The 23059-nt window shown below is 34.5% G+C and overlaps 1 protein-coding gene across 2 annotated transcripts; it reads left to right on the top strand.

Annotated features, from left to right (window-relative positions):
- The first annotated feature begins 1166 nt into the window (after positions 1-1166).
- LOC129318108 (cleavage and polyadenylation specificity factor subunit 2) lies at positions 1167-18827 on the top strand. Of its 2 annotated transcripts, none has more exons than XM_054962688.1 (18): positions 1167-1427; positions 1761-1929; positions 2305-2401; positions 4391-4517; positions 4627-4742; positions 4946-5040; positions 5135-5286; positions 5777-5834; positions 5919-6026; positions 13319-13571; positions 14096-14274; positions 14646-14738; positions 15138-15236; positions 15887-16018; positions 16102-16146; positions 16221-16388; positions 18170-18244; positions 18344-18827. In XM_054962688.1, exons 1-18 carry the CDS (start codon positions 1279-1281, stop codon positions 18371-18373), a joined length of 2145 nt encoding a protein of 714 aa, XP_054818663.1. In that variant the 5' UTR covers positions 1167-1278; the 3' UTR covers positions 18374-18827. The 2 variants fall into 2 exon arrangements, with proteins under 2 accessions (XP_054818663.1, XP_054818655.1); XM_054962680.1 differs by having other exon boundaries at positions 18339-18827.
- Positions 18828-23059: the final 4232 nt, after the last annotated feature.

Here is a 23059-nt window from a genome sequence, read left to right as displayed (position 1 = left end):
AATAATTTATTCATAATTGAGTAAAAGTAGCAAACTTACTAACTGCAAATATTGAAAATTCAAATATACTAATTAAGAACAATCAATATAATATAATTATTGACTTAAAGGTTAAGAAGTTCCATATAGCTTCAAAGTACTAAACCACTAAATTGACAATGACAAAACAGTTCAACTCTTTATTCTTATAAAACAAATTAAGTAAATAAATAAATAAATAATAATATCTTTTATTAAATAAAACCAATAAAGTATGTATTCACAAATCAATTAAAAGTTAATATTTTTAAGGACTTTTGCAAAACAGGTAACAAACGTGGACACATAGTTCATGAGGGTAAAATAACCAAATGCGACTTATGCCACGAAAACAAACATGGACACACAGTTAACGAGAGTAAAATAACCAAATGCGGGCGAAATCAAACAACAAATGTAGATACATAATCCACAAGAGTAAGACTAACCAAACACGGCTTGAAGCCACGAAACAAATGTGAGTGCGAGGCTCGTGAATAACAAATGTACGAACAGAGCTCACAAAAATCAATCTAGTTAGTTATTAACCAAGGCGCACTAAGAGCTAACGGAACTGCCATTAGTGATAGTGTTCTGCTTTAAGTCCTCGTAAAATCACTTTTTAAACATGTGAGAATAATTATTTCTAAAATACAATTTGCGTTCTTAATATCAAACTCGCATGAATCTTTTCAAATTTTAAAGCTCACCAAAATAATATTTCATGGCCAATGTACAAGCTTATATTAGTTGGGTAACCAAGAATTTCTAGAGTAAAATAAACAAAGATGCCTCCATCAATCTTGAAAGTATATTTCGTAAAGAAAATACATGCATATATCATAATTTAATTAATTTTCATCATTATTCTAAAATTTCCAGAACCAAAATGATTTAATTAACAAAGTACATAATAATCATCATAGTTGTTAAAATAATTTATATGAAAATGTAATATTTTTAAAAACAGACTACTTTTATAAAAAATAACGGGGAGCTATTTACTTATCTGTTAAATTTCAAAATCCAGAATTCATATCTTAATGGGGTGCTATTGGACCAAAAATTTGGAATAATTTGCTAATTTAACCATTCTTATAAATAAGTCTTTTAGTTGTGAACTATTCCTAATTTTGCCGTACAATAGGCATGTTTAAACGGCATCGGTCTCCTCCTCCGCCTCTGCCCCGCCTCGGCGCCTCCTCTTTGCATTTTCCATCTGCAGAGGCTCAGTTGAGAGTTGAGACTTGAGGCAGAATCATGGGAACTTCGGTGCAGGTTACGCCCCTCTGCGGAGTGTACAATGAGAACCCTCTCTCATACTTGGTCTCTATTGATGGCTTCAACTTTCTCGTAGACTGTGGCTGGAACGATCACTTTGACCCCTCCCTCCTCCAACCTCTTTCGAGGTCTCTCTCATCCTTTACTTTTCCGAATGTAGTTATTTTTCTCGTTTTGCCATTTCTGTTTCTTTCATATCGCTGCTTCTTCTTTTTTGCCACTTCAATTCTTAGTTCTCTGCCTGGTAGAACAAGAAACCAAAGATTCAAACTTGAATTTAACGCCTTGACGTAATTATTTCTGTTGACCTTGTTCAGAAATAGAGTAGACGGGTTTTCTTGAGACCCTTTTTCTTGTTTTAAGAGGTAGAAATAAAAAGTAAAGGCATATAAGTTCGTCACAAAATTGATGCTCAACCATATTTGTTTCTGTTATTTCTTGAAACGCGGTGTGGCGTGTAGGGTAGCACCGACCATAGATGCGGTCTTGCTTTCACATGCGGATACACTTCACCTGGGTGCCCTCCCGTATGCTATGAAGCAGCTTGGACTTTCTGCTCCCATTTATTCAACAGAACCTGTGTACAGATTAGGCCTTCTTACTATGTATGATCAGTATCTTTCAAGAAAGGTGAAGATTTCATACTGGTTTTACTTTTTCTTCAGTGGGCTTTACCCTGAATATATAGACGTTTATCTTTTTCTTGATTTCTCTGGGCTAAATAAATAGATGGTTCTACTATTTTTGAATCAAGTATACAATCTTGAAATATTGAAAACTTGTGTTTCTTCTCCAGATTAGGTATAATGTAATTGTTTTATTCATCTTCAATTTTCTTATGGTTTTATTAATTGATTATACTATTTTAATATCCAACATTGGCAGTTTCTTCATGATCCCTTGCAGGATTGCCTGTTTGATTTCTCAAGTAGAATATAGGTAGTGTGTGTGTGTGTGTGTATTTTGGGGCCAAATACTTGAGGTGAGAAAATTCTCCTTTTGCAGCAAGTATCAGAGTTCGATCTGTTCACACTAGATGATATTGATTCTGCTTTCCAAAGCATAACCAGGCTAACATACTCTCAAAATCATCATCTCTCAGGTAGAAATTTTGAACAATTGTACATTTTTTTGGTCAATTCAAAATTTTTCATGGAATGAGTCTTTCTAGCAGACTTGGTTTATTCTGTAGGATTTATAGTGTGTTGTTTTGTATTTTGTTAAATTCTACTCTGTCTTTTCAATTATTATCTTGTTCTTTCAGCTCTAAGTTTACAGAGGTATGGCTTTTTCAAAGATTTGTGATAAGATTCCATCAGTACAACAGCCTTTGCACACCTGTGTTAGAACTTAGAAGACATAATCATGCTAAGCTAGTGGCACATGGTAAGGGTAGGTGGGGAAAGGTCCGACCAGGTAATTGAGGAAGCAGTTAGCAGGGGAATCGAGTAACTGTCGACTCCCCTCACCACATTGAGTAGGATGACTGGGAGAGGATGCGAGTTTTTTCTAGCTTGTAATTTTAGATATTCCACTTGTTTAACAAATAATTAAGTGCTTAAGATCCTTACACTTTATCTTACAGTAAAAGAAAATAGCTTCTGCTTTTCTCTTTGCTCCCTGAATCTATCAATTCAAATAAGGCTACTTTTTAAGAATCCCCAAGGCCAATTGACCCTCATTTTTAATGGAGTTCTTTCAGCTGAAACATCCCTTTGCAAATTGGCTGTAGAACTTTAAAACTATAATGTTAAATGACTGTTACTTAGTATTTTAGATTGTCCAGCAACTTGCTACATTTGAAGCACGCTTTTTTGTGTGTTTGGTGTGTGTGTGATGTTTTTTTTTTTTTTTTTGGGTCTGGTTTCCCTTTTTGAGTGAGGATCAGTTTTTCTTGATTATTTTATAGGTTTTGGTTGGAACTAAGGATGGTAAAACTTTTTTCCCCCTCTTAATTTACATTATCAGTGTTTTTAGCTGAGGCAAAATGCTTGAACCTTTAAGAAACAATCATGGTTCTCTTTAGTGTTTAGCACATTTTAGAGAGTTCCTTTACTAGGACTTGCAAAAGATCAGAGAACTTTCTTCTATTCATTTTGTGGCGTTGCTTTTGTTTTATAATACTTAAAGATGGTGTTTATTTACTTCTCTTTCTCTTTCCATACAAAGAATTTCTTTGTTCTGAAGAAGATGAATCATCCCATATATATCTGCTAGTGTTGTAGTGTTATCCTCCTCCAGATGTACTATACATATTAAATTTGATACTATTGAACTTTAACTTTCAAAATCTTGAGCAATAAAAAAAAAAAAATACAACGAAATTAGTTCATTTTTCATTTGAGATATGGGAAGTGTAAAACAACAACAAAAACAACGAGGCTTATTTTGCAAAGTCAGATTAGTTACATGGATCACATGATGACATTGTTTTTTATGAACAACCAACTCTTTTGATATATCACTTACAATAGATCCTGTTTGATAACTCAGCCTATGTTTTATAGGGCAGTCTTAGACGTTTGGTAGTAAACATAAAGATTTGTCAAATCTCATCTGACATAGTTATTGGTGTAGCTTTAATTAAAATATTTTTCATCCGATGGTTTTCTTTTCTTTTCTTTTTTTTTTTTGTAGGGTATGTTTTCTAGGGATTGGAAATCTCTTTTATGCTAATGTCTTTGATTTCTTTTTGCTGTTTTGGAAGGACTTGTCCTTAGTAGTTTTTTGTATCATACTTCTCATCTCATTTCTCCAGTAAATCCTTTCTTTCATACCCAGGAAAAGGAAAAATTCATGAGCAGGACTAATTAACAATACCTTACGAGAATCATTCATCATACATTTATTTCAAATACAGTTGAAGCTCTAAAATTTTATGTAGTCATGCAAACTCCTTCTGGAATGTAACTAAGAATCTAAATGTTTTACTGAAGATAAAAAATTCTTAATGTTGTATAACTTTGAATGATATGCTTGTATGAAATGATTAATTGTATAATGTTATTCATATGACCACAACTTATAAGCACATCTCCCCATAGTGTGGTTCTGTGTGATTTACCTTAGTTGGCATCATGACTACAATCAGGCAAGGGAGAAGGAATTGTGATTGCTCCTCATGTTGCTGGACATCTGTTGGGAGGTACTGTGTGGAAGATTACTAAGGATGGCGAGGATGTTATATATGCTGTTGATTTTAATCATAGAAAAGAAAGGTAAAGATTTATTTGAATTACCTTGGTTTAATATGGTCTCTACGTCATTAGATCAAAACAAAAAAAGAAGAAAGAAGAAAGTCTAGTTCTTAATATGGGCTTTTTTCAGGCATTTAAATGGAACTGTTCTAGGTTCTTTTGTACGGCCAGCTGTTCTTATAACTGATGCCTACAATGCTCTGAACAATCAGCCCTATAGACGACAAAAGGACAAGGAATTTGGAGGTATATAGCATTCTAATTTTTAAATACATTTTTTGTAACTTTTTTATTTTTCTAAAATTTTCTTTTAAAAAATTGAAATAATTCAAACCAAGTACATTTATGGATGACGCAACATGTACAAAAAATTTAGGCAATGTATGTGAAGAAAATTCTGAAGGATTTATACGCATTGAATAGTCATATTCTTATTTTCAATTATTTAGATATAATGAAGAAGACTCTAAGGGCAGGTGGCAACGTATTACTTCCTGTTGAAACTGCTGGACGAGTTTTGGAACTTATTTTGATATTAGAATCAGTAAGTAGAGGACTTATTTCTCTCTTATTCCCCTCTTTCCTGAAATATTATTTCCCTAATCGTGCAAGTTGAGATTTGATTGTGGTATTTGCAGTATTGGGCTGATGAAAGCTTGAGCTTCCCTATATATTTTCTTACATATGTTGCATCTAGCACAATTGATTATGTGAAGAGTTTCCTTGAGTGGATGAGTGACTCTATAGCAAAGTCCTTTGAACAAACTCGTGAGAACATTTTTCTTTTGAAGTAAGTGGGATCTGTTTTTATTTAGTTTTTAGCATTCAAATATCAATGATTTTGATCTTTGGGATGGATTGTGCTTTTAAATCTCATTTTTAGCACATTTTATGGCATAACATGCATTTTAACCTAAGGTCATGTTATGTCTCCTGTAATATTTTAATAAGAAGATTTGTTTGAGGAGGGAGACCTTGAAAACTTAATGGATTTTCTTGTTTTAAGAATCTCTTAAGCATACATTTTATTAAAAAAAAGGGAAAAGAAAAAGAAATAGAGTGGATATTTTCTAAATATACACAATGGCAATGGGCCATTAATCTCTTGTATATTAAAAAAAGAAAAGAAAAAGAAATAGAGTGGATATTTTCTAAATATACACAATGGCAATAGGCCATTAATCTCTTGTATATGATATACACAGCCATTTTGAAAATGAAATCGTTTACTTTGCTAATAGTATCTCAATTTAAGAGGCTTTTTATGCTTGTACCTGCAGGTATGTCAAACTCATAGTTAACAAGAGTGATCTTGAAAATGCTCCTGAAGGGCCAAAGGTTAGGTCTTTTGTATGCTTTTATAGATACCTTTTTTTTTTACTGGCTTTAACATGTGTAGCATGTGCTATGTATCATTTGTAGGTTGTTCTAGGATCCATGGCAAGTTTGGAAGCAGGATTTTCTCATGATATCTTCGTTGAATGGGCAAATGATGTAAAAAATCTTGTGCTTTTTACAGAAAGAGGCCAGGTACTTCTCTAGAACATTTGCCTTTGTTAATGTGTTTCAATGATCATTTGAGGCTAGTGAGTCTCACAGTCGAGCGAGCTTTATTTGATGCTAAAGGAACTTCTATCTTTCTATATGGTAGCAGAAGTACATTCTAGTTGCAAAACAAAAAAAGAAGGATGGGAATTGGGTTTGGTTTATGAAAAGGAAATTCTCTAGTGCCTTTGAGAACATTGTGAAATCTTATATTTAATTCTGTATATGTTTATATGAAAAGGGAGTACGGATTGTTTATATTAAAGTCATATAGGATATGTATGAGGGGGTAAAAACTAGTATAAGAACGTTTAGTGGTCAAACAAAGGATTTTCCTATAAAGATTGGACTACATCAGGGATCATCTTTGAGTCCTTATCTATTTATCTTGATCCTAAATGTTTTGACGGAATATATTCAGGGGAAAATTCCCAAATGTATGCTCTTCGCGGATGATATAGTTCTTATAGCAGAGACAAGAGAAGAGGTTAATTGCAAACTTGAGTTATGAAGGAGGACATTGGAGTCGAAAGGTTTCCGTCTAAGTAGGAGTAAGACGGAATATTTATGTTGTAAATTTGGTAAGAGACTAGTCGACAATAATTTGGAAGTGAAATTGGGAGATCAAATTATACCTCAAGTGGAAAAATTTAGATATTTTGGAGCCATTATTCAAAATGATGGTGAAATCAGTGGGGATATTTCACATAGGATTCAAGTTGGGTGGTTTAATTGGAAAAAAGTTAGAGGAGTTATTTGTGACCATAAGGTGCCTAATAAATTTAAAGGAAAGTTTTATCGTACTGTTATCAGACCGGTCATATTATATAGTAGTGAATGCTGGGCTTTAATGGGACAACAAGAGCATAAAGTTGGAGTAACAAAGATGAGAATATTACGATGGATGTGCGGACATACACGTAAAGATAAAATTTGAAATGAGCACGTATGTGAAAAAGTGAGGGTAGCACCTATTGAGGAAAAAATGGTAAAAAATCGGTTGAGATGGTTTGGACATGTACAAAGAAGACCACGAGAGGCACCAGTGAGAAAGGTGGAATATATAACTTTGAGTCTGATTAAGAGGGGTAGAAGAAGGCCTAAGAGAACACTCTTGGAAGTTGTTGAACGCGATCTCTTAATTAATAATATTCCTAAAAACTTGATAACTGATAGAGCACAATGACGTCTTGCAATCCATGTAGCCGACCCCACCTAGTAGGATAAAGGCTTGTTGTTGTTGTTGTTGTAGTTTATATTTAATATAAATATTATAGGATCAGTCTTTTTTTAATTCCCCCTGATTTCTTGGCCCCATATAATTATTTGGGCTGATCATATTTGTTGTTTTTCTCCCAAATGTGTGGAATAAAATTATCGAAGAATTATTTCCCTTCTCTTCTACATGGTATTAGAGCATGGAGGGAGTTTGTTAGATTCTTTAGCGCCTGAGGTTGACTCTACCCATTGACCAGAAGTCCAGAATTGAGCACCTGTCCTGTGATCTTTGTGCCTGAGGGAGCGACTTCAAATGGTGCTAAAGTGGTTGCCGCAACAAGCCATGAAGGTCTGATGGTGGTCATTGTGTCTGAACGTCTCATTTGTGAGACTTACAGGGAGTGGGCTTAGTCAATGAATCTCGCACTCGATGGTATGGTCAAACACGGATTTTTTTTTCCCTAGTTATACAGTGATCCCAAACTTAACTGATCTGAAGTCCCTAAAGGTTTGGCAGCATGAAAAGTCACTAATTTCATCTTGGCTCATTAATGCCATGTTACCCACAATCAGAAAGAGTTTTATGTTCCCCCTGACAACAGAAGAAATATGGGAGGCAGTTCGAGAAAGTTTATTTTGATGGCAAAAATGCATCTCAGGTATTCTAGATTAAATCCAAAATTTGGTCACTGGTTCAGGGGTCATGATCTCTTAATGAATACGATATAGGGACAGTGAGCCTTTGGCAAGAATTGGATTTAATTACTTAGGAAGACTAATGGTGTCTTGAAGATGCTGCCAAACATGGAAAAAGGGTAGAGAAGGAAAGTCTTTTTGAGTTTCTTGTGGGATTACACAATGACCTTGATGATACTTGCAGTAGGATTCTAAGTATGGATCCTTTACCATCAGTATGTGAAGCCTTTACCATAGCATGAAGTTTCATATCACAAAATGTTGAAGGTGGATTTTGTACCTTGAACTAATGTTTTAGAATCTTTCACTCTTGTGCGCTTTACAGACCAGAAGAACAATAAAGGGAGTTCAGTCTCTGATCATTGCAAGAAAATGATTCATTCTAAGGATACCTGCTGGGATATTCATGGCAAACCACTGGATTGAAAACCGAAGAAGGAAAAGGCTGTGGTTATGTCACTGAAGCCTCAAGAAGTGAGGAATTGGGTCCTTACAATTTTTTATCACATGATGATCAACTTAGTAAAATCCTGGCCATTCTAACGACACTATCAAACAACCACCAACCTTGTAAATTACTTGTTGCCACTATTGTTCAAAGAGGCAATTTTTTCAAGGCTTTGGCCACCATTAAAGGTATGAGTTCCAAAATTGTTGGACTTGCTAGGAACTCAAACAATCTTTCTTTATCAATTCGCTTTTGGAATTGTACAGCATCATTAGAGCAGCGCCAATCCTCTTCACTATTGAGGTCCAATTCTTGCCAAAGAGCCATTTTTTCAGGGTAATAATCATTCAAGCTTTAAGTCTCTTGCTTCATATTCCACAATTTAGTCTTGCTTTCAAATATTTGAGAAACATTTATCACCGCTAGAATAAGCTTCTTTGATTGCATCCCATATGTCATGAGTAGAGGGCAGAAACATGAAGCTCTTTTTGATGGTAGGGACCATAGCATTGACGAGCCATGTTGAGACCATTGAATTCTCGGCCTTCCACAGTTGAAGCTTGATCGCATTAGTGGAGTTTGGTGCAGGCACTTTCCCTATCAAATGACCCATCTTCTCATGACGCTCAACAACCAACCTGATTGACTGTGCCCATTCTCTATAATTTTCACCAATGAGCTTTTTCGGAACTATCAAAACCTCAGTGCACCATCGCTGTCCTTGAGATTCAACTCCATTTTGGTTCCTATTCGTGCATCATTCCCCCCTGGCTTTGACACCATGTGTGACTATGGAGGGAGAAAATATTTCTCTTATTTGCAGAATAATCAAGCATACAAAGATATATACAAAGAGGGCATTTAATTGGGAGCCCAAAATCAGGAATACAAGATAAAATTAGAATATTCTAGATCTTAAATTAACTCCCTAAAATTGGGTGTTCATAGCATAATAAAAATAAATATTCTAATATTAATGACTAGGATTTCCACATGAACTTGACATCTAGTGCCAATGTTTCTTGAAAATCAATGCCATAGGCTTGAGCGAAACCTTTGGCAAAAGGCCATGCACTGTGCCTATTCACACTCCTGTTGGGATTGTGTTTAGTAGCGAACACCCATCTACAGCCTACAATTGTTTTACCTTGAGGAAGTTCAGTCAACTTCCAGGTCTGAGTTTAATCATAGCCTCCATTTCTTCATAAATGGCTGCTTCCCACATTGGGTTCTCCATATCCTCATTAACATTCCTAGGTATTCGATCAGCTGCAATCCTAGCAATAAAAGATTTTTTTACAAGGGATAATCCTACTATACAGAGTTACCAATAGGATGTTTAGTAGTGCAAGACCTTACCCCTTTTCTCAAAGCAATAGGCCACCCCAAGTCGCTGAACTGAGGATCTGAGGTAAAGTTAGATGATTGGTATAATGTGTTGAGATTGATCAATTACTTTCTCTTACTGGACCTGTTCTTGCGCCTGAGTCCTCTGGGTAGATACGAATTGGTCTGATTCCTCATTTTGGACATTCCTAGAATGTTCCTCTCTCTAGTCATTGATGGGGTCAGGCTGTTCTGTGGAAGGTTCAGGTTGATAGGAATCGGGTTCAGGGTCCTTTTCAAGAGTTTCAGAGGTTGTTTCAGGTAGCTGTTCAGAAGTTTCTGGGCTATTTTCAGGTGTTTCCAGGTCAAGAAGTGGCTGGAAATAGGATGGTCTACCTAGGGGCGATTGTTGTTGGTCATAAGAAGGCCATTCTTGTTGTATACATTCTGTTTCTCCTCCTGCATGGCCTTTTTAGGAAAGTAGGGTTGATTTTCAGCAAAAGTGACATCCTTGGAAGTGTAATATTTTTGAGAGGAGGGTGGTAGCATCTGTACCCCTTTTGGGCATGTGAGTATCCAGCAAAGAGGCTTTAAAGCACAGCGATCAAGCTTAGATGAGTGAGGTATGTGAACATATGTTGTGTACCCAAAGATTTTGAAAGGTAGCGTCCCCATAAGTCTAGAGGTAAGATAAGTTTCAAGTAGAACTTGGAATGGTGTTTTGAAATTGGGAATGTTGGAAGGTGACTTGTTAATAAGATAAGTTGCTGTGAGCATAGCTTCCCCTCACAAATAATTTGGAACATTTGAGACAGGTAAAAGTGATCTGGTCATATCTAAAATATGGCAGTTTTTTTCTTTTTTGAAACTTCATTTTGTTGTGAATTATAAGGACAAGAACTTTAGTGGTGTATCCCATGAAAACTTAGGTAATTTTCAAGGTTGGAGCTGAAGAATTATCTTGCATTGTCAGTTCTAAGAATCTTGATTTTTGCTTGGAATTGATTTTCATTCAACGCATGGTATTTCTGGAAACAAATAGGCACTTCAGATTTTTATTTTAGTAAATATACCCAAGTTAAGCATGTAGGGTCTTCTATAAAGGTGGCAAGTCACTGTGCTCCATTTGTTGTTTTTTGTCTTAGAAGGACCCCGTACATCACAGTGAATTAAAATGAATGGTTGTGAAGGATACGATGAACGAGTGTGTTTGGCTTAAGTAAAGGAAAGATCTTTATTCATGAACGAGGGTACAACTTCTTAAAGTACTCATGACTGGGATGGTCTGAACAAAAATAAAACAACTTTATTTCATCAAGAACCGAGTTAGACACAAAACTAACAGACATATGGCTGGGAACAGATCTGGTAACACATGCTGTCTTCAATGCAAAATCTTGTCTTTGGAAGTAATATAGATCTCCCTCTTTGTCACATTTGCCAAAGATCTTCGCCGACCTCATCCTGAAAATATAGCAAGTTGACTTGAAGTTAATTTTGTAATTGTTGTGGTCAGCAAGCTTACATAGAGAGAGTAAGTTGTTATCTAGCTTTGGGACATTTAGCACATTATACAAAGTCACATAAGGTGACTGGGTAAATTACTTGTGACATATTCACATGATGAATCAACAATTCTTACTATCCATCTTTTAGTACATGGCCTAACTTCTTCAAGAGATGTCAGCCGTCATATGTTCTGTGGTTCTTGAATCAACTACCCACATATCAGGGCTCAGTCTAACATGAGGAAAGACAAAGGAGATTTTAATTGACTTTCCTATCAAACCGGTGGCTGTACTCATAATTGGAGGCTTCTCATGATTGCTTAGAAGTTTTTGCAAGTAGTCAAGCTATTCTATAATCTGATCAAGGTTCAGTTTTGATTCATTGTCACAGCTAGTTGTATATCCACGTCTTTCAATTTTCTCTCTCTTTCTAAGCTGGATGTGGTTGGGACGCCCATGTAGCTTCAAACAAAAATGTTTTGAATGCCTTGTTTTGTTGCAATGCTCACAGATAAGGTGAAGGCCGTTCTTAGGCTTTTCTTCTGAGTTGTTTCAACCTATCATGTAAGTTATGTCACTAGTGGGAGGAAGTTGTTGACTTCTGTAAACTCTCTTTTCACTTTCTTCCCTGTTAACAATAGCAAAGACTTCTCATAGAGAAGCAGGGGATTATAACTTAGGATTCTACTTCTGGTTTCTTCAAATTCTGGATTTAAACCTAGTAAAAATTTGTAAACCGGTTTGGCTTCTACATGCTTTGTGCAGTACTTAGCATATTTAGTGCATGACCTCGCATGTATTCCATTTGCTGCCACAGAAGAATAAATATTAACAGTCATACTCTCGTGTTTGATTTCATGAATCTGTCCCTCAATCTCAAAAAGAACAGTGGTATTGGAAGAAGCAGAGTACAAATCTCAGGCTGCTTCCCATATATCCATAGCTGTCACACACATCATGAAATTCCTCTCTATATCAAGCGTCATGGAATTCACAAGCCAAGACATGACTTGATTATTCACAACCCTCCATGTAGCATATTTGGCATCAGTAGAATTGGGAGGAGGGGATCTACGGTCAAGATATTCTTCTTTCCCTTTGCCTTGAATAAACATAAGGAAAGATTGTGATCACTAAAGATAGTTCTCACCTTCAAGCTTGTGCCCAGTGATTAGCGTAGGCATATCATTGGAACTTTGTGCTGTCAGAGCAGTGGAGTTGCGGCAGTGTGATTGGCAGATGTTAGCACCAAAGCTTCTGGAGTTGCGTGTTTCTTTCACATTCATAGAAGAGGAATCCATCTTACCGTTCACAGCCCCATATTGGCCAAATTGGATAGAGGGATTCTCTATGGCTCTTTTACCACGCAGACATGGCTGAGGTATTTTGTTCTCAGCTGTCTTATTTTATCCAATGAAAATAGGGTAAAAATTGGAGTCTCCGAAGTTCTATTCTGCCTCAAGGAGATCTAGGGTAAATCTCTATATTACTCTAGATGATACTGAATAATAAAAAGCCATCTGAAAAGGGAGATATAAAAAAAACTAAATAAAAAAAACTAAATAAAACAGAGAATTAAAGTAACCAGAAACAATAATAAATCTAATAGAGAAATGATCCCAAGAGTGTAAGGCTCAAATATGACGTTCTTCAACATTTGCATACCTAAAATCTGGCCAAGAGGGAAAAAAAGAAAAAAAAAAAGACATCAAAATGGTTTAGGGCTTTAGGCAGTCAATGCTGAGAAACTTGCCAAAAATATGGTGCCATTATTGCTTTGTCGATTGTGGATAGTATCACTACATGTGTAGTACCATTCATCAAAGAACAACCTTCTCTGTCACATAAATAACACTAACTGCACTTCTTAGCATACTTATTGTGTATAAGTTTCTCCTTTTAGCATCACATAATGATATTTCAGATTTATTTTATAAGAAATTATATTCATATTAATAATGCTTTCTATTATATTTTATTTGGGAAATGTGAAAGCAGAGTGTCATTGTTCTTGTAACAATATTATTTGTGATGGTTTTTATCTTTTACTATTCTTTTGCTTGTTCTAATTAAATCTACAGTTTGCCACGCTAGCTCGTATGCTTCAGGCTGATCCACCTCCAAAAGCTGTCAAAGTCATTGTGTCCAAGAAGGTTCCTTTGGTGGGGGAGGAGCTAATTGCCTATGAAGAAGAGCAAAATCGGATAAAGAAGGAGGAAGCTTTAAAAGCTAGTCTTATCAAGGAGAAAGAGTTGAAGGCATCTCATGGCACTGAAAATAATACTAGTGATCCAATGGTCATTGATGCTGGAAAGAGTCATGCTTCACAAGAAGGTATGAGATTTTTCCAATAAGTATTCTGAAGCCTTTTACTTCAGCTGATTTTGAAAGCATTCTTGCTGTGTGGGGGAAAAAAAAAAACTTGACCAGTTGTCTCTTGTTTCACAACAATAATTCCAACATACCAAACAACATAGAATTAATTCTGATACTTTAAGAACTTTATGATACTTCTTATTACATTTATCACCAGTGATATTTAATGTGTATGAACATATCAAGGGATATGAATTTGTCAGTAATTGAAATTTGGAAATTCTAAAATAAGGTTCTCGAAGTTTGAGAGTTAAAACTTTGGAATTTCTGACAAAAATGCATGTAATTTAGAAACAATTAACTACAGGGAGTTAACTGTTAAAATAGAGGCTATTTGTTAATTATGTATTGAGTTCATCAATCACTCAGTTAATTGCTTGCTTCTTGGAATTTCTGAATTCTAATTCTTCATTTTAGCCTTTATATATTTTTACAAAATCTTAGTCTGCATCAAGTATATAAATTTGCACTTGTATTGGCAGGTTCACGGGGTGGTGGATTCCGGGATGTGTTCATCGACGGATTTGTTCCACCTTCGACGAGTGTTGCTCCAATGTTCCCCTGTTTTGAAAATACAATAGAGTGGGATGATTTTGGTGAAGTTATAAATCCAGATGATTATGTAATCAATGATGAAGACATGGACCACACAGCAATGCATGTGAGTTCCCATTTTCAGGCTGCTTTGGTTTCTGACAAGATTGTATTATGCCCTTCTTTGGCCACACAATGTTTTTGCAAGGGAGTTTTCTTGGCATATTTCGAAGGAATTTGGATGACTTTAATATTTTCAATTACTTTTTATTCTCCACTTCCATTAATTCTTCATGTGAGTTCGCATTTTCAGGCTGCTTGGTTTCTGACTAGATTTTCTTGGCCTTCTTGGGTCACACAATGTTTTTGTAATGTTTTTTTCTTGGCATGTTGTGAAGGAATTGGATAACTTTATTATTTTTAATTACTTTTTATTCTTTTCTCTCTTTTTGTTTTTTAACTTTACAAAAAACTTCATTACTTATCCTATTTTGTCAGGTAGGGGGTGATGTGGATGGAAAACTAGATGAAGCTGCTGCAAGTTTGCTATTTGATACAAAACCATCAAAAGTCATATCTGATGAAAGAACGGTAAGCTACAGTATCTCTTCCTTATATTGTGACGTTTCTACTAATTTTAACACTGTAATTTCATATGAAAATGCCTTCAAAGTTTAGTCAATTCTATTTGGAAATTGATTTAATGCATATAAAACCAAATTGATTGTGGGTTCATGGTACTCAGAATGTTATCCTGTAAATGTTAAATCATCCGTTTCTTTCTGGCATTCTATTTGAAATTTAGCTGCAAAACACAGATGATAATCATTATTGTGCAACATGGAAGGTTCTTTTCATTATTTAATGCATGGTTCCTTTCAAGGAAAAGTAGATCACCATTTTAGTCCAAAGAAAAGTAGATCATAATGTATTTGTATGAATCTTTCTTCCTAATATATGTATAATCGTGTTGGCATTGTTTTTGAACAGGTGCAAGTCAGGTGTTCATTGCTTTACATGGACTTTGAGGGGCGTTCAGATGGGCGATCTATTAAAAATATTCTCTCTCACGTCGCCCCCCTCAAGCTTGTATGGATATCTTGGGTTTTTTTTTTTTTTAAAAAAGATAACTTGCAGGAATCACTAAAACTTCAACTTGTTTATATCCTAACTCATCATCTAACAGGATGGAACTGCCCATCTGGGCTTATCATAGCTTTACATAATTAATTCACAAACATTACAATGGGATTCTGGGTTAGTCTGAACCTGGGTTCCACCTGACCTGAAATTATTGGCACTAGCATGGAATATGAACTTAGGAAATCTGGAAATATAAGATCCTGACAGTTTACTATTTTTTATCTTTTGCCTTTTTTTTTTTTTGGGAAACCACAATATTTGATCCTTGTAGTTTTATCCGGTTTTATTTTTAGTTTTTGTAGTTTTTTTTTTTTTATGTATTTTCAGTCCCTATAGTTTTAGAAAGATTAGGTAACCTTTGTTTTTCAAGTCCCTATAGTGTCCATTTTTTAGTAGTTTTAGTCTTTATAGGGACTGAAAACATTGAAAAAAATTATAGGGACTAAAAAGTAAAACTCGATGAAACTATAGGAACCAAAGATTGTATTCTCTCTCTTTTTTAATATTATACATGAAGACAGAGAGATAGAACTCATCTTCCTTGAGCAAACAAAATTTTAGAAGCCCGTATAAGTATGTATTTATTTCGTATGTAGGTTTTGGTGCATGGATCAGCTGAAGCCACTGAACATCTGAAGCAACACTGCCTGAAGTTTGTTTGCCCTCACGTATATGCTCCTCAAATTGAAGAGACAATTGACGTCACATCTGATTTATGTGCTTACAAGGTAAGGCTGTCAAATTTTGGACCCATTTTTCAACCATCTTCCAATATGTCAATATTAAAGATGTTCTGTTTTTCCTGGTATAGGTTCAACTATCTGAGAAGCTGATGAGTAATGTACTATTCAAAAAGGTAAATATTGGATGTCTATACTGTTTCATTTACATGCCAGTCTTTCACTGCATTCTTTATCAACTCAACAACAGCTCGGAGATTACGAAATAGCCTGGGTTGATGCTGAAGTAGGGAAGACGGAAAATGGTATGTTGTCACTGCTACCACTTTCAGCTGCAACTCCTCCACATAAGTCTGTTCTTGTTGGTGATTTAAAATTGGCAGATTTCAAGCAGTTCCTCTCCGCCAAGGGTGTTCAGGTATTTCTACAGTTAATCTTATCCATTTACTTTTCCTTGCATAGATTGTTCTTTGGCATGTGGGGTATTACCAGCAGACAGACCTTCGGGGTCTAAAACTAGAGCTAGGAATATGAGTTGGGTTATGTGGGTTGGCCCGAATAACTAGTTATAAGGGTTGGTTTGGGTTGAAAAAAATTGACCCAAATAAAAATCGGTCTTTTTTAGTCCAGAATATATAACTTGTGAACCATATGGGTTAACCCTGATGGGTTAAGATTGACCCGTTTAATCCATATTATTTGTAAAAAAAATATAAAGGAAAAATTTTGTGGATAAAAACTATATTAGGCATGACTTACTTAGCTGGATCAGTTTATATATTTTTACAAACATTATAAATTTATTTACAATGACTCATGAAGGAATGTCAAATTAGAACTTATTATTTAGATGTATTTTTTGAAAAAATTCATAAAAAAACAAATAAATGGGTTGGCAGGTTAACCTATTTAACCTACCAACCCTCAAGGGTTGAACCCAACCCAACCCACATTTTTCTCAACTCATATGGGTCAATTCATATGGGTCAGGTTGGCCCATATTCTCACCTCTACTTAAAACTGGATGTTGTCCCTTCCAAGGAATCCAATCATGTTTGACTTGTTAAAAGGGGTAAAAATGCTATTGCCAAGGGTTCTGCAACTAAGGGTGTTCAAAATGAAACCAAACCAAAAGGACTAGACCAACCGAAAAGAACTGAATAAAACTGATTAATAATCAAGTTTGCTTTGGTTTCTAGGCCTCATGGACCCAGAGGTTCAGTGCAGGTATTGGTTTTGAGCATTAGAAACCTAAACCAGATCGAACCAGACCTAATAAAAAATTTGTACTATTTATTTAGTTATTAAATATACTATTTATTTGACATTGTTTGGAATTTTCATGTCACAGCACCGTCAGCCTTCAACTTCAGTCACGTTCACTTTGACCACCCATTATCAAAATTCAAGGCTACCAAAGATTGCAAAATAATTCTTTTCCATTTTGCTTAAAATTTTCCTTTCACGTGGTAAAGGGAAAACAAAAATGGAAGGATGTTGTGATTTTTTTTTTTTCTTATTTGTTCTCTACTTTTTCTTTTAATGAATTTTGTAAGTTACTAAGTTAAATATTATTACTCCTTTCGTCACATATTATAAGACGCTTTTAAAAAAAATTACAAATACTAATAAAGCTAATTAAATACACTTTACAACCTTACTTTTTCAAAGTAAAAATATAAAATTTAAAAAATGCCCATTATTTAATACTTTATTTATAAAATAATATTAAAGAGAGGAAATATATGAGAAGGGTAATATTGAAAAAGTATCATTAATAAACTTTATTTTTGTCAAAATGTCTTGTATTTTGAGACGTCGAATCTTCCCTAATAGTGTTTTATTTTATAATTTGGGATGGAGATAGTAATAAATATACTTTTTACATATATTTTAAAAATAGGAAAAAAAATCAAATAAATCCATCCAGTTAAGCTTGATCCCCATTTGAACCAAACCGAATAGAAAAACCAAACCAAATTGATTAACAAGAAAAATGAAAAGGTCCCTTTCTTAGATGAACCGATTGGTTTAGTTAGTTCGGCTTAATTTTTCACCTGAACTGACCCCACGATCACTCTTATCTGCAACCCTGATAAACAGGGAAAGGCTGAATATCCACTTTAAAAGGCTACGTATCATTTGTATAAAATAGTTTAATAAGTAAAACAATGTATAACGACATATAGATCATTGCAGGTGGAATTTGCTGGTGGGGCACTGCGATGTGGTGAATATGTAACTCTACGTAAGGTTGGTGATTCAACTCAGAAGGCAAGTGGTCCTGAACACAAGTTCTATTTTGAACATTTGTTCTATTTGGATCTAGAGCTGATCTAACTTCCTCCTTTTTCATTTTAATCTCCAGAGCAGTGGTTCTGGTACTCAGCAAATAGTTATTGAAGGTCCTCTGTGTGAGGATTACTATAAAATCCGTGAATATCTCTACTCTCAGTTTTATCTGCTTTAAATATGGATTCAAGGAGAAACATTTCTGAGGTGGTAAGTTGGGACTGTCTGCAAAGCAGCAAACATACTAAAGAATATTTTGCAGGGCTTGAGAAGAAAACACACACCTCTAATCTTTGTACCTCGTAGTATCTTGAGGCTCCAACATACTGTAACAATTTGCAGATACTAGAGAATTTCGTCTGTTTGATGCTTCACTGAACATTTAACTGAATTTGGAGTATGCTAGTTATTCTCTTTCTTCTATGCATAAGGGAATATGAGGGAATATAATTTAGTTTGTGTAGCATTGTTTTAAGTTTTAACCTGTGCAGGGATATAGTCAGATTGGACTTGTAATTATTAAACTATATATAAATGGTCGAGACTAAATCTCTTTCGATGCTCACGAAGGAATTTGTTTTCACGACACTTGGAAAATTTATAATATTTGTTATGTTTATATTAATTTTACTTTGATATTTTTTTGAGATAATTACAAATAAATTCCTCCAAATAAGCCAATAACAAAAGAGTATCATGAAATTGGGTAATTATTTTGAAGTCTTTAGGGATGTATTATATAAATATATATGTATATATATGTCTATATTTTGTCAAGTTACGTTGTTCACCTTTAACAAAATAATGGGAAGTGTTGTTATTGTTTAAATTGAAGTTGTTAATAAAGGTAAAGTCAAACTTCTGGAGTACAACCGTTTCTTCATACGATGTCCGATCAAGGTGATTCTAAAGTCCATATAAAGATTATAAAATTTTTTACTTGTGACCCAAATCTTAGGTAAATTCAATGGTCAGATTGAAATTTGAATATCCAGATGCAAAAGTGCAGCTTTTTGGTAAAAATTATTTTTAAAATTATCTAAATCTCATTCTAATGATCACAAACCTTTGGGAACACTTTGGACATGTCAAATAGGACTAAAAGTACCTAATAGAACATTCAAATGGTGGAAAATCCCCATACATTAAATTTGACCACCCGAATGTCATTTTTTAAAATGGACTCTAAACCTTCAAAATGCACAAATCATACAAAAGTTGTCAAAAATCAATCCAAATATTATGTATTTATATAAATACACATGCTAAATATTTTCACTTCGCTTAGAGCTTCTTGTGGGACCCACGCACCTACTCTCTCTATCCAAGGCGTATGTTTGCCCATAGCACACTATTTGCAATGCAATCACTTTGTATTTGCTTGCAAAATCACATCTATATCAAAATAAATATATTCTTGTAGTAAAAACTTGATTACTAAATAAATCCATTAAAACCACTCACCATACCCAAGTTTCCTAACTACAAGTCTACAAGCAGAAAAAAATTCATAAATAAGTTATACAATCCACACATATTCACACACATATATACATAACGACATCCCATTGGCACCCTAATTCTAAATACATTACAATAGATTTGCTCAAAAGAAAGGGGTTGCAATTCTTTACAATCTACAAACAACCCCTAGCTCTACTCCTTTTCCCGTCCATCGCTGGTTCCTTCGCTTGGACCTAGAAATATCGAAAAGAAAGGGGTGAGACAACCACAGTCTTAGTAACAGAGAAATCTACATTAATTATTACCAAGTAAGCTATAATCAAATAAACGAATAATAGATTCAACATAGTATATAATTTAACCATTTCAAATGCATGAATGCATGACATAGGCCAATATGGCCTTTCCTAACTAATAGAATGCCACCTGGCACCCTTTAACTTGCAAGTAAATCTCATACCCACTTATACCTCCATAGGCACAAAACATGATTTAAAGCATGATTGAATCCACCTAATTGCTTATGCTCCTTCAACATGAATCTTGAGCAACCGAAGCAAACTCCTTTCCCAGAGCCAACCCGACTTACACTCCGTGTGAGGGCTACCTTAGCCTAGGCACTCAACCTTACACTTCATATGTCGGATTCCTTCCCCCATTGAGAGGTGTCGAACACTCAATCCACTAATCACTTTAATGCACTGAAGCCACAATACGAAAGGCAACATTGAGTACTGGTAATGTGTTATAGAATATCACAAGTTCACATCTCCCCATTGGTGAACTCTCACTAAGATCATGCCTTTCACTCTTATCTACCTTTCCCGAGTATTGACCACATCAACACTCTAAGGTAGTATAACAACTATCACTCCTCCCTTAAGCAGTTCCTTAGCCTCTCTAAGGTACCTAACCCAATTACAATTCCTTAAGTACAACTTCCATTCTCTATAATTTCAATGCATGCAAACAACCTCGTTTTTATAAAAACAATATTGTCAAATGAATAGAAAACATATATGCACTATTATCCAAGTAATTCCCCATAAGCCTTTATAAAACACAATTAATTGCATTTAATCATTTAAAACATGTAATGTATGATACAACAACAACAACAAGCCTTTATCCCACTAGGTGGGGTCAATTATATGGATTGCAAGATACCATTGTGCTCTATCATTTATTAAGCTTTTAGGAATATTATTAATTAAGAGATCGAGTTCAATAACTTCCAAGAGTGTTCTCTTAGGCCTTCCTCTACCCCTCTTAAGCCTTCAACAACTTCCAATATTAATAATGCATGATAGCTAATAATATTTACTCAAAAATAGCTCAACAAAGTAATAAGAAATATAAATTCCCCTGTTACCTCAACCCTTTGGTACCAAAAAGATTCCCCTTGTATAAAATAGGACTTGGCTTGTTTTTTAACTTCTCAATAAGTTCCACCAACAATTCTCTACAACATATAAGTGATCCATATCACTTTTCATGGCAAATAGCATTAATGAAGACTATAACTCATACCACACAACTTAGGTCAATAAGTCATAATCCATCCTAATGGTCCATATATTAAACCAATCATTCACATAATACCATTTAACCACCAAAACCATTTATTAGCCACCACTAGGCCAATTTCCAATTCATATAATTTTCAATCAATTAAAAACCTTCACTTAGTGTCACCAACTTTCACCATTAACCCTTATAATGAAAAGAAAATCTTAATTTAAATTTTATTGGGCTTAAATAGTAAAATTATAACTAAATCAATAGGCTTAAACCATTGAGGAGTAAAACCCAACCTCTTGGGGTTTGACTTTTGACCTAAAACTTCTTTTTTCATCCAAGTGCATACTCAAAACATTAGGACATCATACAGAAACTCAAAACAACCTCCCAAGGACCCAAGAAAACTAAAGCTTACAAGAATAAAGCCTTTGAGATCAAATTTCAGAAATTTCTCTTCTAAAAATTAAAGAAAACCAAGAAGGAAGGAAGAGGATTGAAATAGGGAGTTTACATATTCTGTAGCCGAGCTCGCAATGGTTACAAAGCCTCCTAAATCTAAGTCTAACTCCCTTTCTTCCTCCTCTCTTCCGTCTTGTTCTCTTGTTCGTTTCTTTCCTTTTGTTTTTCTTGTTTCATTTTCATTTCTGTGTGCTATTTTCCTCTTAAAACATTTTAGGGAAAATGAAAAGAAACCCAACATTTTTTATTATAGCACAAAAGCCCAGGTCAACTTTAGTAATTTTTTCATAGTTAAAATAAAATAAAACTAAACTTTTGCTGAGTAAAATTCAAACTCTAGACCTCTATCAAATTATTCTTAATTTTAATTTATTTATAGATATTTTATTTTTTTAAAATAAATTTGAGTCTTAAAATTTTTAGGATGTTACATTGAGTCAAGGAGTGAACAACGATAATCATGTAAGTAGTAAGGAGGGAAATGGGACCAAAAAGATTGACTTAAAGGCAATGAAGAAGGGACATTAGCAGAAAAATGATCTAAAGAGGTAAAAGAAATAGGAGTTGAAGAATTTATAGTAATAAAAATAAAGGAGGATTGAATCATAAAAGGATTAGGATAATCAAGGAGAGGTGTAGATTGTGACAAAGGAAAATCAATAGAAGAAGTAGAAGATGGAGAAAAGAAAATTCAATCTCATAAAAAATGACATGTTGATTGATGAAAATATTGTGAGAATGCAAATCAAGACATATAAAACTTTTGGTGCCAAGGTGAAAACCAAGAAAAATGCATTTCCTAGCTCAATGATCAAACTTAGTGCGATAAGAAATAGAAGTGGAAGCAAAACAAAGAAAACTGAAGACACAAAAATGAGAAAAATTTAGGAACCCATTATAAAGAAGTTCATAAGGTGTCTGATTTTGCAAAATAGGGATGGGAAGATGATTAATGACGTGAACAACATGTAAAATAGCATAAGACTAATAAGCTAAAGGTAAATGACTTTGAAACAATAAAGCTTGAGTAACATTAAGAATATGCTGGTGTTTATGTTCCACAACACTGTTTTGTTCAAGCGTTTTAGCACAAGTTGCTTGATGAGGAATCCCTTTTGAATCAAAGTTAGAATACATAAGGAATTCAGGACCATTGTCTAAGTGAATAATTTTTACATAAAAGGAAAATTAATTTTCTAGAAATAGAATGAGGCGCTCAAAATGAGTTCTAGTTGCATATTTTAATTTCATTAAAATGACCCAAGTAAAGTGAGGGTAATCATCGACAACAGTCAAAATGGCCATGAACAGAAGTGATATTAAATAGACCCTAAATATCAACATGTAAAAGTT

The sequence above is a fragment of the Prosopis cineraria genome, unplaced genomic scaffold (assembly GCF_029017545.1).
Source record: "Prosopis cineraria cultivar Desert tree isolate PC_DT_omini unplaced genomic scaffold, ASM2901754v1 PC1, whole genome shotgun sequence".
Lineage (NCBI taxonomy): Eukaryota > Viridiplantae > Streptophyta > Magnoliopsida > Fabales > Fabaceae > Prosopis > Prosopis cineraria.
Note: the sequence above shows the minus strand (reverse complement) of the source record. Positions and strands in the feature narration are given on the sequence as shown.